General features: G+C 37.7%; 1 protein-coding gene across 7 annotated transcripts; it reads left to right on the forward strand.

Annotated features, from left to right (window-relative positions):
• Positions 1-69: 69 nt before the first annotated feature.
• Positions 70-7,119, forward strand: LOC114293707 (uncharacterized). Of its 7 annotated transcripts, none has more exons than XR_014340521.1 (6): positions 70-767; positions 2,271-2,452; positions 3,037-4,395; positions 4,481-4,713; positions 4,804-5,356; positions 5,506-7,119. XR_014340521.1 is itself a non-coding variant. In XM_082887886.1 (6 exons), the coding sequence occupies exons 5-6, from the start codon at positions 5,052-5,054 to the stop codon at positions 5,507-5,509; spliced, it is 309 nt and encodes a 102-aa protein (XP_082744012.1). In that variant the 5' UTR covers positions 70-767; positions 2,344-2,452; positions 3,880-4,395; positions 4,481-4,713; positions 4,804-5,051; the 3' UTR covers positions 5,510-7,119. The 7 variants fall into 7 exon arrangements, 3 of the variants coding, with proteins under 3 accessions (XP_082744012.1, XP_082744013.1, XP_082744011.1); XR_014340522.1 differs by having other exon boundaries at positions 2,344-2,452; XM_082887886.1 differs by having other exon boundaries at positions 2,344-2,452; positions 3,880-4,395.
• Positions 7,120-15,156: the final 8,037 nt, after the last annotated feature.

Consider the following 15,156-nt stretch of genomic DNA (forward strand, 5'->3'; position numbering starts at 1 on the left):
ACGGGGCCAATATATGGTTTCTATAAGCCAAGCACAAGAGTCATTGGGCTTGTTTGGTTTGTGTTTCAGAAACAATTTTTGAGAGAAAAAAGTACCACAACGCATTTGGCAAACAAATTTCTGAAATATTCTCTGAAAACTCGTCTAAGAGAAATGGTTCCCAACACACTACGCATCTTCTGTCATTAACTTCTCTCTCTCAAAAGAACCTTTCTGACCTCATCTCTCTGCTACAAAGAAAATCCTTCAGAGGCAGTCCAACGGCTCTCTCTTGGCTGTGTCAAGGAAGACGATTCACACCTGTAGGCCAAGATTTGCACTTGCCGAAGTGCCTTCGAAGAGACCCACTTGTCTTTCCTCCATCAGTACGCTGTTGAAGATTTGAGAAATCTTCCGCCATAGATGCACCGACACTGTCTATCGCCTCCTTCATCTCTGTGTCACACAGGCTTGAGGCAATAGGGGGCATCTGCTCGTACGGGTCCTTTTTGAACAGCCACAACTTGTCTGCCTCACAGATTCCCCCAAATTGTGCCCTAGCTTTGGTCTTAGTCAAACTGAATTAAATCTTCACACAATCGGGGCTTGTAACATCAATAGCTATCATTTTTTTTCTTCTGGGCTCTATAAAATGCAAACCAACCACCTTCGAACCCCACCAAGACAAAACATAACTTCATCCTTCCTTGCAAAAACAGAGAGGCCGTGCTCAAAATTTCGTTGTGGGCGGTGGGATTTGAGGGCCACCAAAAGCAGGCAAGCAAGAGGTATTTCTGATGAACGAATACCTTTTCTTTTTTTTTTTTAATTTCATTTGGTACATGCGTTTTGAACAATGTATTGACTGATTTTGGTTTACAAAGTTCGCATGGCTTATATTTTCAAACAGATTGTGGGTTTGTCAATTTGTGGTGAAATTTCTGAATTGGTAAATTTTTGAAAATTTGTAGCAGCACTGTCTGCATTCAGGAAATTACTTGAAATTTCAATTTACTGATAAAAAATGCAGCAAAAAGCAAATTTTGATATGAGTTGTTATATCCAAACGAAATTTGTACGCAAATTCTACAAATATGCAGAAGTGTAGAATACAACTACTGGAACAGATCAACAAACCAGATTTTAGCCACTAAGTAATTTAAAGCTATCTACTTTAGGTATTACCTCAAAACAATGCTGCAAACCTTACCTTTTGAGTAATGCATGCTTGTTTATTGGAAAATAGTCCATAGATTTGTTATCAAATTCGTTCTTGTTGATCGTCTGCGAGTGCAACTTAAGTTTACTTAGCACTGCTGAGTAAACTTATTTTACCCATCACACTTGTCATCATTAGTGTTTGAGGACATCTTTGTAGTGATAAATAGCTTAGCAGATTGAAAATATTTTAGCAAATAGTTTTTTCTTTTTTTTCGTTTTGTGTGTGCGTATGGAAATCCTCTCTCTCTCTCTCTCTGTCTCATTTATTTTGGGGCTATACACCGATTAATCCTGTGGTTACAAACTCCACAAAGTCTAGGTTAACAATGTTTGATTTCATGTAACATTCCCAGTGTACCAAGACTGACTGTCCATGTGCATGTGTGATTGACCAACACACCAGAGTCACTTAACTATGCATTTACAGAGGTTTAAATATTTGGGTTAAAATGATGTTTGTGAATGCTCAACTGCATCTTTTAGTTAATAGACATTTTTCCTCTTCACAAACTTTCTTGTTTGCAAACTAAGAACCATATCCTTATGTTACCTTCTTATTTTGTTGAAAAATGATTTCTGGAATAATTAGTTCATTTTTTGGTTTTCATCTGTATTTGTATCTGACATATCATTATCTATAGCATCCAAACACCGTATACCATCCTAAATGCCATACTCTGCATTATTTTATTTTATTTTTTCCGTGTGACTATGAATGCATTGCCTTTAGCGATTTGGCCAAATAATTTAAACATAACTTTTGCTTTCATTCCCTCCACTTTGTTAATCACTGGGTATATTTCTTCTAAAATAGCAAAGCTATCTCTTTTAAGCACTTAAAATAAACTATTTTTTGGTATTTGTTATGCTTATAACTGTTGACTTTAATGTACCAATGTGGGTCTAGCTTGTATTGGAAGAATATGTAAGTGATTGCATAGACATGTAAAGCGGTATACGAAAAGTAATGACTCGGTTTATATGATTATGACTAGAGAAAAAACAATACAATAATGATGCTTCGTTGCTCTTGTGCCTAGGGTTTATAATAAATGTGTAAAATATTGCAGATGTATTATGCAAGACCATTATCGTGCACAAAATTGTTAATAAGTGAATTTTTCATTTTGATTTTAAACCAAGCCAACTACATACTCCTCGATCATTGTTCAATACACCAACAAATAAGAGGAAGAGATCACCTCAACCATAAGTCAATTCCTCCACTGCTGAAAACAATTGTCCTTATCCGGTAAACTTTTGCACGCGAAATCTCATATTAAATATTCGTAATATTTGTAATGGCTATTATTATGCATATGCTTAATTTCACTTACTGCCAAACACAATGATATTTTTGGAACTTAAGTTGTTCACATAACTATAAACGGTCATTTGTTGCACTTGTATTAGGCTAGAATGGCTAACGATAATGACGACTTTAAGATGTGGGGATCTGAAATTGTGAAGATATTTTTAGAAATATTGGTGGACGAAATTAAGAAAGAGGGTCTTTCCATGTCAAAGAAAGATAGGATTTTTTACCCAAAGCAGTGGCAAACAATTGATGAGGAGATGACTAAAAAGGTTGGAAAAAATTTTGGGCTAAAAAAATTGAAAGGTAAGTTCGCGCGTTTGAAGGCGAACTACAAAGAGTTTGTTGCTCTAAAAAACCACACGGGTTTGGGCTGGGATCCAATAACTCAAACAGTGATAGCCCCAAATGATGTTTGGGAAAATTATGTTTAGGTAATTATTTTGGCGCATACATTTACCAGAACCATGTGTATAGAGAAATATTTTTTTAAATGATTAATTAATGTTTACAACTTGTAGGCACACCCAAATGCAAAACAATTCCAAACCAAAGGCCTTGAACATTATGAGCTCATGTCAGAAATATTTGCCAAGTCATTTGCCACTGGCGCTTTTGCCCATTCTTCTCATCAGGGTGCACCCACATCTGATGACGAGCGAGAAATGAATGAACGCTTTCATGCATATACGACGGGGAAAGGCGTAGTAGATGAATCTTGCACTTCCGGAAGTAAGCGTAAGTCTAGTGGCCAGGGTCAGTCCAGCAAAAACCCAAGAATGGATGATACACTGCAATCATGGCAACGTTCATGTGACGCACGTGAATGGTTTTACCTTCGAGCAGAGGCAAACGCTAGGACAGCTGATGCGTACTCTGTCGCAGCATGTATGGCCATCCTAAAATCGATGGCCCTGGATCCAAGCTTGTTTTTGAAGGCCATGAACATGTTCACATCACTAGAATGGCGAACCATGTTTATGACCATGGAACCGGAAATGAGGTACCTTTGGATCCTCAGTTTGTGAGAAGCTTGGTCATCCCACTATTTGGTTTGAGGTGAAGGAAATGAAGATGCTTGCAGAATTGTTTAGGTTTATGTTTTTTTGTTTCTATTAAACTTGAATTTCTAAATTTTTTTTGTTTTAATTTTTTTGTTTTTCCTTTTCAGTTTGGACTATGTTGGGTGTTGAGCTAATTTGATATTTCATGCTTTCTATGTGGTTTTGCTTTAGACTTAGCACCATGTTGTCGTAATTTATTTTCGTCATGCTTTCTTTGTTGCAATGTCCTCATTAAATTTTTAGTGCTATACTCATATCATTACTGATAATACCTTGATTGTTTTACACTTTCCGCTTTAGATGTCGTCGTCACGACCCAATGGAGGGCAACCGAACAATATGTACGACCCGTACAGTGATGACAATGATGATGTGATGGACTTACACATGATTTGTCAACTAACACGTGACATTCCTACGAGACGACCGCAACGTAATTGTCCATACACCGGTGATCTGTACATAAAATTCTTACTAAGTGGAAATCCTAAATCAATCCGTAACCAATTGCGAATAGAGGTCCCGACATTTGTGGAATTGGTTAAACAAATTGTCCGTAGAAATGTTATAGGCTGATCGAACATGCGATTGTCACTGGAAGAGTCGTTGGCTATGTTTTTATTTATCTGTGGTCAAAGTTCAGGCACAAGAAATGCTGGAGATCGATTTCAGCACTCAAATGAGACAATTCATCATCATTTCGTACTTATGATGCGAGCGTTGGGAAATCTTGTGCCATTTGTAATCCAACCACCGAACATGGCTGTTACCCATCCTAAAATTCGGAATGACAGACGGTACTAGCCATGGTTTAAGGTAACATAAATGGCAGTTGATTTGAATTATTTTATATGGCTTAAAGATTAAATTGATAAATTAATTCAAAGTTAATGTCATCTAGGACTATGTAGGGGCCATAGATGGCACACATATTGTTGTTGTGGCACCAGAAGGTGACCAAATGCCATATCGAGGTAGAAAAGTGCATACAACTCAAAATGTCATGGCTGCATGTTCATTTTGACATGAAGTTTACGTTTGTATAGGCTGGTTGGGAAGGTAGTGCACATGATTCGAGAATTTTTCTAGAAGCACTCACCACAAATTCTGCTGACTTTCCACACCCACCACCTAGTAAGTATATTTGTTTTTACTTTTGTATTTTTCTTTTTCTCACACCCAAATATGCCATGAAATGTTCTTACTGAAAGTGTTTTACTGTAGACAAGTATTATCTCGTTGATACCGGGTATACACACATGCCCGGGTACGTAGCCCCACATCGTGGCCAAAAATACCATTTGTAGGAGTTCAATAGGCGGCGTCGCTATCATGGTCCAAAGGAGTTATTCAACCATAGACATTCCTCTTTGAGGAATGTTATAGAAAGAACCTTTGGAGTGTTGAAACAACGGTTTCCATTATTGAGACACATGCCACGGTATGATATGGTACGGTAAGGGCCAATCGTTATGGCATGTTGTGTTCTGCACAATTGGATCTGGACGGTGCAAGAGCAGGATGAATTTTTCAATGCAGAAGAATCAAGTGACGAAGATGAAGATGAAGACGAAGATGAAGATGAAGGTGAAGGTAGAGGTGAAGGTGCAGGTGAAGTTCAGTGTGAAGTTGGAGTTCAAAATGTCCACGAAAATGAAGATGGAGTACTAGTTATGCAACAACACAACCATGTGAAGATGTCACGTGAACAACTACTGCAGATGGGACAATGGCGAGATGAGGTTGCAGCATATATGTGGGAAGCATACAACAATAGGTATATGATTACAAGTAGGTAGATTCTTTTTGGTAATTGGAAAAAATGGAGCACATAATCAAAGTAGGTTAATGTTTTAAACTTCACATTATAAAATGTTTTATTGTATATATTTTAAAATGGGATTGCTAATTTCATGCCATATGCAGATGAAGGTGACACCAAATTGTTCATGTGGCGCTAGTCCAATGTTGGTGATTATGGCTCGCACCGAAGCAAACAATGGTCGTTATTTTTTTCGTTGTCCTAATTGGGATAATCATAGGGGCTCCTTCCTCTGGGTAGATGACTATGATGGTGGCATACAGCATTTTACACCTGCGCAAGTGCCTCATACTGGCGGGAAGTGGTTGTTTTGGGTTCGTTGTGGATGCAATGTTTTTCTTTGTTTTTCTATTATCATCCTTTTGTTGGTACTTTGTTTGTCATTGTACTTAAGTAGGATATTCCAAACTGTGGTTGAAACAATGCTTGAACTTGTTGTTTAGTTATGGTAGCTCAACCATTGGTAGTAATTATGTTGTACTATTTTGGTTTTTATTATTTTCAAACAGATTGTGGTAGTTGTTTTATGTCAGAAGTGTTGATGTACGGTTTGTTAAATGTTTCTTGTGCATGTATGGTTCATGTATCGGTACTATAGTTACATGTTTTTTAATGTCCGTTTGGTCATGTATGGTTTTTTGGAACCATGGGGTACTTTTTTTTTAAAACTATGGGCTAGTTGTTTTACTATTATGATCCTTTTTTTTTTTAAACCATGGGTTCTTGTGGTTTTTCGTTTTTTCCTTCAGCGGGTACACTAATGTAGTAGTTAATGACTTAGTTTAAAATGTAGTGCAACAATTTGCACTCATATGGTTAAAGCTAAAACATCGTTGGGTCGTAGCTAAAACTATTTTAATTCGTGTAGATTAAGAAAGTGTAGAATAGAATGTGTTGCATGTTTGTTTTTTGTTGCTGTGTTCGTTGGTGATAAACTTGATCTACAAGAATTGCCAAAATTGGAGAAAATTAGGGGCAAATTTCCATCTGTACAAAAACCCATTATCATGGGATGCCCAAATTGCAGATAGTCAACAGTGGTTTGAATATCAAGGTCTCCTCCTGTTGGGTATCAGAGGAATTCGACATGGGATGATAAATTAGGAGATTGGACACGTAAATGAATAGAAGACAAATTCAGGTTATTTATTGTTTAATTTTACTTTATTGGCATAATTATTTTCTTTTTTGCACTTATTACCTTGTTGGTGCTTTTTAGTTCATCCGGAACAATAAGCTGATCATTTTTTCACCTAAATCAACAATGAGCTGAACTTCTTGTAATCTGTCACTGAGAAAATTGTCAAAAAACTGCTACTTGTAAAGAACAATCAAAAGTTGTTTCCTCTTTATCTACATTTTTGATCTCATCTAATTGGCATGATTGTCACAGGACTATGGAGTATTGGCTAAAATTCCTCAAAACAAATTCGAGATCCAAACACAGTTTAAGAGTTGCATAACTCTATGCTTTCTCTGGTGGATTACAAAGTGGTGGTGCTTGGTGTATTTGTCCTAGACGGAGTTGATCTTAACAGCTTTCTAACCCTGCTCGGTGTCAGGCTCATGCGACTAAGCTCAGCATCACTTAATGCAACTCAATCTCATTTGTAGATATTTATTTGTGTCGTTTGTATGAATTGAGGGTTGGACTTCATTTATCTGATTCAATGAAGTTGCACAAATGCTTTTTCATGAATTAAGATTTATTTATTTTATTTGATGTTGCATCAACATGAGATGGAGGCAAGCTTTTTATTTTGATGTCTATTTTGATCTATTTAAACTGATGGAGTCAAAATGATAAACGTGATAATGGGTTTTTTCTCATTTAGTTTCTTTTAAACTTTAATTTAGTTTTCTGAAAATAAAACTTTATTGTGGGTTTATTTTCTTACCTTTGAATTGTTGAATCCTGTTGAGTGATATGACAATATGGTATTGACTGATTTCAGCGAGAAATGAAAGCCAGGGAAGAACAGGAGGCCAAGGTCGAACCGTTGAGGGTCAGAATGATGTGCAGCAGTTTGAGACGGAGGACTATGCAAATAGTTATCAACCAAATAATAGAGGAGCCAATGGTTATAAACAGAAGTGTGGTGAAACTGATGGTGGAGGGGACGTTAGGTATCAGCAAAGCATTGGAAATGCTGATGGTTATCAAAGAAGTTATGGTGGGGATACTGCTAGGAACACAGATGATGGCAGTTGGCAGGGATAAGTTTGTAAGGGTACGCGTGTTCATGGGCGTGGGCGTGGGCGTGGGCGTGGGCGTGGGTATGGATGTGGACGTGGGGGTGGTAGAGTGCAAATTGTTAGGGTGGTAGACTGCAAATTGTGGACGTGGGGGAACCGTAAAACATCGTTGGGTCTTATCGTTGATGCTAAGCCTTGATCTCAAATCATGAAGTCCTTTCTTCGAAATAGCGACATCGTCAATGATAATGCTCCCCTCTCTTGGTTCGCCCAAACCGAAAAATGGCATGTATGAGGGTTGATTTCACTCACCCTGTCCGTCCCACAACACCAACTTACTTCCTTTATCCACAACGTGCAGTGTGTTTGAATACTGATGAGAGATGGTCCTTCTTATGAATTTGAAAATGCAGGCATCATCGGGAAATTTTCACAACTGAATAGGCTTTTCAAACACTACAAACTGTAATACAGTGGAACTTATCAACAATAAATTTTATTTTAAATGAGATTCCCAAATTATGAACATGTTTACACACTATTTTTTTTTAATTAGGGGTGTTTGTATTTTTGTTTCTCAAAAAACCAACCAAACGGATTTTTGAGAATTTGTTTTGAAAAGTGATCCTGAAAAAAGACAACCAAACACATTTCTGAGAATTTTTTTGGGAAAAATCTGTTTGGTTTGATTACTCCCAGAAATGTGTTTGTAGAGAATATTTCAGAAAAAAAAATTTCAAACACAAACCAAACAAGCCCATTATGTTTGCAGGCTTTGTATGGTTCTTGTCACGACCTAAACCCGCCCCTATAGGTTTAGCGTCATAACCGACCAATAATCTTGGGATTACCAAAGGCCTCTGACCTAAATATCATATGATAAGGGGCTACGAAAGCAAATATAGAAATATTCATAGTCCATAGAGCTGTGCAGACATACATGGAACAAAAGCTTAAAACTTCGATACATAAGAGTGACGTTATATAAATATATTAGTCGTATGTCACCAAAACCATATGTATAGAATTTCCAAAAACATGTTCAGACAAAATATAAACATCAGAAAGTACAAAAGCCCCAAAGGCTTGTTTCTCAAAAACTTGAACGAATCTCAAAAGGGAACCTCCACGGGAGACACAGTGGTTAGTTGACCCAAACTTTCCAAGCAACAGTTTAGGCCTGATCACACGCCTATTCACCTACATACATAATATAAATAGTGAGCAGAAGCCCAATGAATAAAAACAAAGTAAAGAATTTACTGAATGATGTCCATACAGAAACAGAGTCTTATACATGATCAGATGTCAAAGCAGAAACAGTTTCATATACGTCATATTCATATTCAAAGTTTGTATATTTCACATCATAATACGTGGCACATCCATTAGCGATAACAAATCCGATGACCCATGAAGGGACGGCCGTGAAGACATTCCGATGACCCATAAAGGGACAGCCATAAGGCATTTTGATGACTCATGTGCACGAGACATTTCCGATGACCCATAAAGGGACACATATCATATGATGCTAAAGATGCAGCGAATATATTTTAGAAACTCGGTCAATCATTCATTCATACAAAACATAACATTTTGGAAAACTGATCATTTCACTTCATCAAAAAATAATTAAAGTTAAACATAACTTTACAGAGTTATTACTCACAAATTATTGCACAGGTAACTTTGATAGCAGCCAATGGATCAACGGTTCATGGCGTGTGACCTACACAAAGTAACAGATACGCATTTTGGAACACACGCTCGGGTCGTACTTAACTTATTTTGTTTCATTCTTAGTGTGTTTCTAGTCCTTATTCTTCATATTATGTCTTAATCTTGGCCTAGGAATGCCCATGATGCAATGTGGATTAGTCAAAAATACTGTAAACAGAGGTCCCACTCGAGCGTAACTTTTGTCACTTGAGCGGTCTGTAAAAGTACTGGTTGTGTGAATTCTCCGCTCGACGTTCGCTCAAGCGTAAGACTGAGGTCCTCGCTCGAGTGCACCTCTTGTTGCTCAAGAGCGGTCTGCAAAAAAGTAAAACTTTTGGGAGCTTGCATTTCACGCTTGAGCGAACTTCTGGCCGCTCAAACAGAAGTGCAAGACCACAGAGTGGTCGCTAGAGCGTAGGATATGTCGCTCGAGCGAAGGATGCAAATTCTAGAATTTCCAGATTGCATTCCTAAGTCCAAAACTCGAATTCAATGCCTTCAAACTCAACCTTTGGGCCCCAAAGCTTGAGAAAACAAGTCTAAACTTGGAAAACATCTTGAATTCAAAACCATTTCGTACAATCAAGGCCCAATAGCATGCCAATTGTTCAAAGGTCAACTTGAAACTTATGAATATGCCATGAATATGACATGGATGAATTACTATGACCTTAGACTTTCCAAAACATGATCAATTAAGATCAAATGGTAAGAAATGTGATGAATTCTCAAAACCAAGTCAAGATAGACGCATGCATATGAAAATTCTTTAGAATCAAACTCAAATGCTAAAATATATGCATGCACGCATGTATGTTACACTCCTATAGTTAACCATCTAAGTTCAATTCTTGCACTACACAACTCAACTCTTTGAATTCATGTGCTAAGTGACTTAATCCCAAAGCTAGAAGGTTGAATTCTTACCTTCAATGGTCAATTGTTTGAAGCCCCAACCAAACCCTCCAAATTCTTTAGCAATTCACCTAAGATGAGCTCAATTTTCACCTCTCTCTTTCTCTCTCTCTCTCTACATTTTTCTCTTTAAAGTAGGGTGATATGAGAGTGTAAAATGAACTAATGAGTTCACATGGGCCTTATATAGGCTTAATTAGTGGCTTAATTAAATTATTGATTAAGTTAATCAATTGGACATTAATTATTCTAATTAATCCGTTCCGAGTCGAATTTCAATTGAACCTACCATAAAATTCTAAAAATTCTAACTAATACAGAAATCAAGTCAATTTCATAATCAAATGCTGATAAGGCCTTCAATTCGCAAAACGAAACAAAAATGCAAACAGATATTTCTACGATAAACAGATATAAACACAAATGATGCTATTTGTATGCAATTAATTCAAAGTTTGATCTTAATTACTCATTAGGCATACTTAATCATAGCTTAGTAGGTAATCATGGATCGGGGTTGTTACAGTTTTTCCCCTTTAAAGAGTTTGGTCCTCCAAACTCGAATTATCTTCATTTTGAAAGAAAATCGAATCCAGAGGGAACAAATCTGAGTATCTTTTCATCATATCTTCTTCTGTTTCCCAAGTTGCATAGGTCCCTCCGTGGTTCTGCCAATCAACTTTTACAAACAGAATTTCCTTGCTTCTCAATCTCTTAATTCTTCGGTTGACAATTTGCATTGGCCGTTCTTCATAAGTATAGTCATCTTTCAAAAGCACATGAGTTGGTTCAATCACGTGGAATAGATCTCTCAAATACTCTTAAAGCATAGATATGTGAAAAACATTATGCATATGCTCCATGACCAGCCGTAAGGCTACCCGATACATCACCAGATTGATTTTCTTACGGATTTCATATGGCCCAACATATCTCGGTGCTAACTTGCCCTTAACACCAACCCCAGTTTGTCCTTTCATTGGAGTCACTTTTATAAACACATGATCCCCGACTTCATATTCTCTATCTCGCCTTCGAACATCTGCACAACTCTTTTGGTGGCTTTGTGTAGTTTTCAATCTTTGTTGAATCAAGTTCACATTTTCAGTTGTTTCTTGCACAAGTTCTGGTCCCAACAATGGTCTGTCACCTATCTCGACCCAACAAATCGGAGAACAGCAATTTCTACCATACAAAGCTTTATAAGGAGCCATGTCGATACTCAAATGGTAGCTATTGTTATACACAAATTCGACCAATAGTAAGTAGGTTTCCCAACTACCTTGGAAATCTAGGGTACACATCCGTAACAAGTATTCCAATGTTTGAATGGTCCGTTCAGATTGGCCATCTGTTTGTAGGTGATAAGCACTACTTAGTCTCAATTTAGTCCCCAGAGTTTGCTGTAGACTCTGCCAAAATCTTGAAGTGAACTTAGGATCTCTGTCATGTACAATAGATACTGGCACACCATGTAATCTCACAATCTCATTAACATGCAAGTTAACCAACTTATCCGCATTATACAAAGATTTGACAAGTAAGAAATGTGCAGATTTAGTTAAACAATCAACAATTACCCAGATAGAGTCCATACCTTGAGACAAGTGAGGTAATCCCACAATGAAGTCTATCGTGATATGTTCCCATTTTCATTCTGGTATTGGAAGCGGTTGTAGCAATATGGCAGATCATTGATGTTCAGCTTTAACTTGTTGGCAATGTAAGCATCGAACCACAAAATCAGCAATGCTTTTCTTCATTCCCAGCCACCAGAAATTTTTCTTCAAGTCATGGTACATCTTTGTATTCCCTAGATACATAGAAAATTTAAAGGTGTAGGCTTCAATCATAACACGTTTTCTCAAATCCAAACAATCAAGAACACAAAGTCTATTCTGGAATTTTAGCGCATTATTCTCCAGCACAAATCCTGGCCTCGGTTTTGAGTCTATGCCATCCACAATCTTTTTCAAAAAATTCATCTTGCAGTTGTTTCTCTCTAATTTCTTCAATGATTGTAGGTTGAGCAGAAATGGGGGCCAAGATCCCGCCCTGTTCACGTAATACAATTTCAGTCTCATTCCTTTCCAAGTCACATAATAACTCTCTTTGACTGGTGAGAAAACAAGACAAATTTCCAATAGATTTTCGACTCAAGGCATCTGCCATTGTATTAGCTTTCCCTGGATGGTACAAAATCTACAAATCGTAATCCTTGATCAATTCTAGCCATCTCCTCTGTCTCATGTTCAATTCTTTTTAGGTGAAGAAATATTTGAGGCTTTCATGATCTGTGTACACTTCACAAGTCACACCATACAGATAATGTCGCCAAATTTTCAAAGCAAAAACCACAGTGGCGAGTTCAAGGGCATGAGTCAGATAATTCTTTTCATGGGGACGGAGTTGCTAAGAAGCATAAGCAATTACTTTTCCATTTTGCATTAAGACACACCCCAAGCCTTTGTAGGAAACATCACTGTAAATTTGAAATTCATCCGTTCCGTTTAGCAAAGTCAAAATTGGTGCAGTTACCAGTCTAATTTTCAATTCTTAGAAGGCTGACTCTCGTTGATCGTTCCAGTCAAACGGTGCATTTTTTTGCGTCAACCGTGTCAATGGCATAGCAACTTTTAAGAAATCTTTCATAAATCTTATATAGTACCCTGCAAGTCCTAGAAAACTTCCAACTTCTGACACATTAGTTAGTCTTGGCCAGTCCACAATGGCTTCAATTTTCTGAGGGTCAATAGAGATACCATCCTTGTTGATTACATGTCCCAAAAATGCCACACTGTCAAGCCAAAATTCACATTTGGACAATTTTTGCATATTGCTTCTTTTCTCCGAAAATCTGTAAAGCAGTTCGCAAATGGTTCTCATGCTCTTCCCTGCTTTTGGAGTAAATCAAGATATCATCAATAAACACAATAACAAATTCATCCAGATATGATTTAAACACCCTGTTCATAAGGTCCATGAAGGTAGCAGGTGCATTAGTCACTCCAAACGGCATTACTAAAATTCATAGTGCCCATATCTAGTTCTAAATGCAGTCTTCTTTACATCTTATGCCTTAACTTTTAATTGGTGATATCCAAACCTAAGGTCTATCTTAGAGAACACTTGTGTCCCTTGCAGTTGGTCAAACAAGTCGTCTATTCGAGGCAATGGATATTTGTTCTTGACAGTTATCTTGTTCAACTCACGGTAGTCAATACATAGCCTCAAAGACCCATCTCTCTTCTTGACAAACAACACTGGAGTTCCCCAAGGTGAGGTGCTCAGACAAATGAATTTCTTGTCTAAGAGTTCTTGGAGTTGGACTTTTAACTCTTTCAGTTCAGAAGTTGACATTTTATAAGGGGTCTTAGAAATTGGTTGTGTCCCGGGTATTACGTCAACGGTGAATTCAATTTCCTTATCAATTAACTCCCCAGGTAGATCATCAGGAAATACATTAGGAAATTTATTCACTACAGAGATGTTCTCAACAGTCGAGTTATTAGAAGTCATAGTCAAAATGCAACATAAGTAACCCCGACACCCTTTCCTCAACAACTTCTTGGTTTTCATAAATGAAATCATATACGGAGAAGAAACCACCCCATTTCTAGGGAAAACAAACTCAGGCATACCAAGTGGTCTAAACACAACCGATTTACTCACACAATCAATGGTGGCATAGTATTTCGTTAACCAATCCATACCTAGAATACAATCAAAATAATCAATGCTCAAAGGCAACAAATCAACGTACAATATCATATCACCAATCATAATATCACATGCCGGATATACATAAGCACATATCATAGAACCTCCAGATGGGGTGGACACAGACAATGCACAGTTCATAGGTTCTAATGGTCTAGTTAACTTCCGAGAAAAGGCATGTGATACAAATGAATGTGTGGAACCAGAGTCGATCAACACATAAGCATTCTGAGCACAGATAGAGATTATACCTGACACCACAAATTCGGTGTTTTGCACATCACCAGGCACAAGTACAAATACTCGACCCTGCCTTAAGGTTTCCTTCCCGGTGTTAGCTTTTATATTCGCTCTTGATGCAGAATCGGCTCCAGCTATACTTGCTGCTGGATAGTTAGTATTTTCGAGCCTAATAGGACAATCTCTCATCATATGGCCGGTTTTACCACACCTGAAATAGGCACCCGTTGCTCGATAACAAACCCCCTTGTGTTTCCTACCACGTTCTGGCAAGTCGGTGCAGATCCACTACTTTGGCTTGAGCTACTGTAAGATCTCATATTTTGCTTCTTTGAGAATGACCAACCCCTTTTAAAATTAGATCCTGATCTCTTACCCCTCCATTCAGTTGTCAGAGCGTTAGTCTGTTTCTTTGAGGCTAAGTTAGCTTCAACCATAAGGGCTCTATCAAGTACATCCACATATGTATGTAGCTTTAAAACACGTACCCAATCAAACACATCTAGATCCAGTCCTCCTTCAAACTTTCGAGCTTTCTTATAATCCACGCCCACTATGTATGGGGCAAAACGAGCTAATTTAGTAAACTTGGCCTCATATTCGGCCACTGACATCCTGTCTTGCTTGAGTTCTTGAAATTCTGACACTTTCCGATCCCTGAAGCATTGGGGAAAGTACTTGTCATAAAAGATCTCATTGAAACTAGCCCATGTCATATTCCCATTACTACTTTAGATTAACAATGACCATCTACGGGCTTCATCTTTTAAGATATAGGTGGCCAAAAGAACCTTTTAAGTCTCAAAGTAAGGAAAGACCTCAAATAATTTTTCCATCTCAAGCAGCCATATTTCTGCCTTCAACGGCTCAACACCACCTAAGAAAGTTGGTGGTTTCATTTTCATGAACTTCTGGGTCAAGTTAACAATGTCATTGTTATTCGGTTCAACTTATACCGGTAG

Source organism: Camellia sinensis, chromosome 9, assembly GCF_055761805.1.
Source record: "Camellia sinensis isolate YWXY chromosome 9, ASM5576180v1, whole genome shotgun sequence".
NCBI classification, from domain to species: Eukaryota; Viridiplantae; Streptophyta; class Magnoliopsida; order Ericales; family Theaceae; genus Camellia; species Camellia sinensis.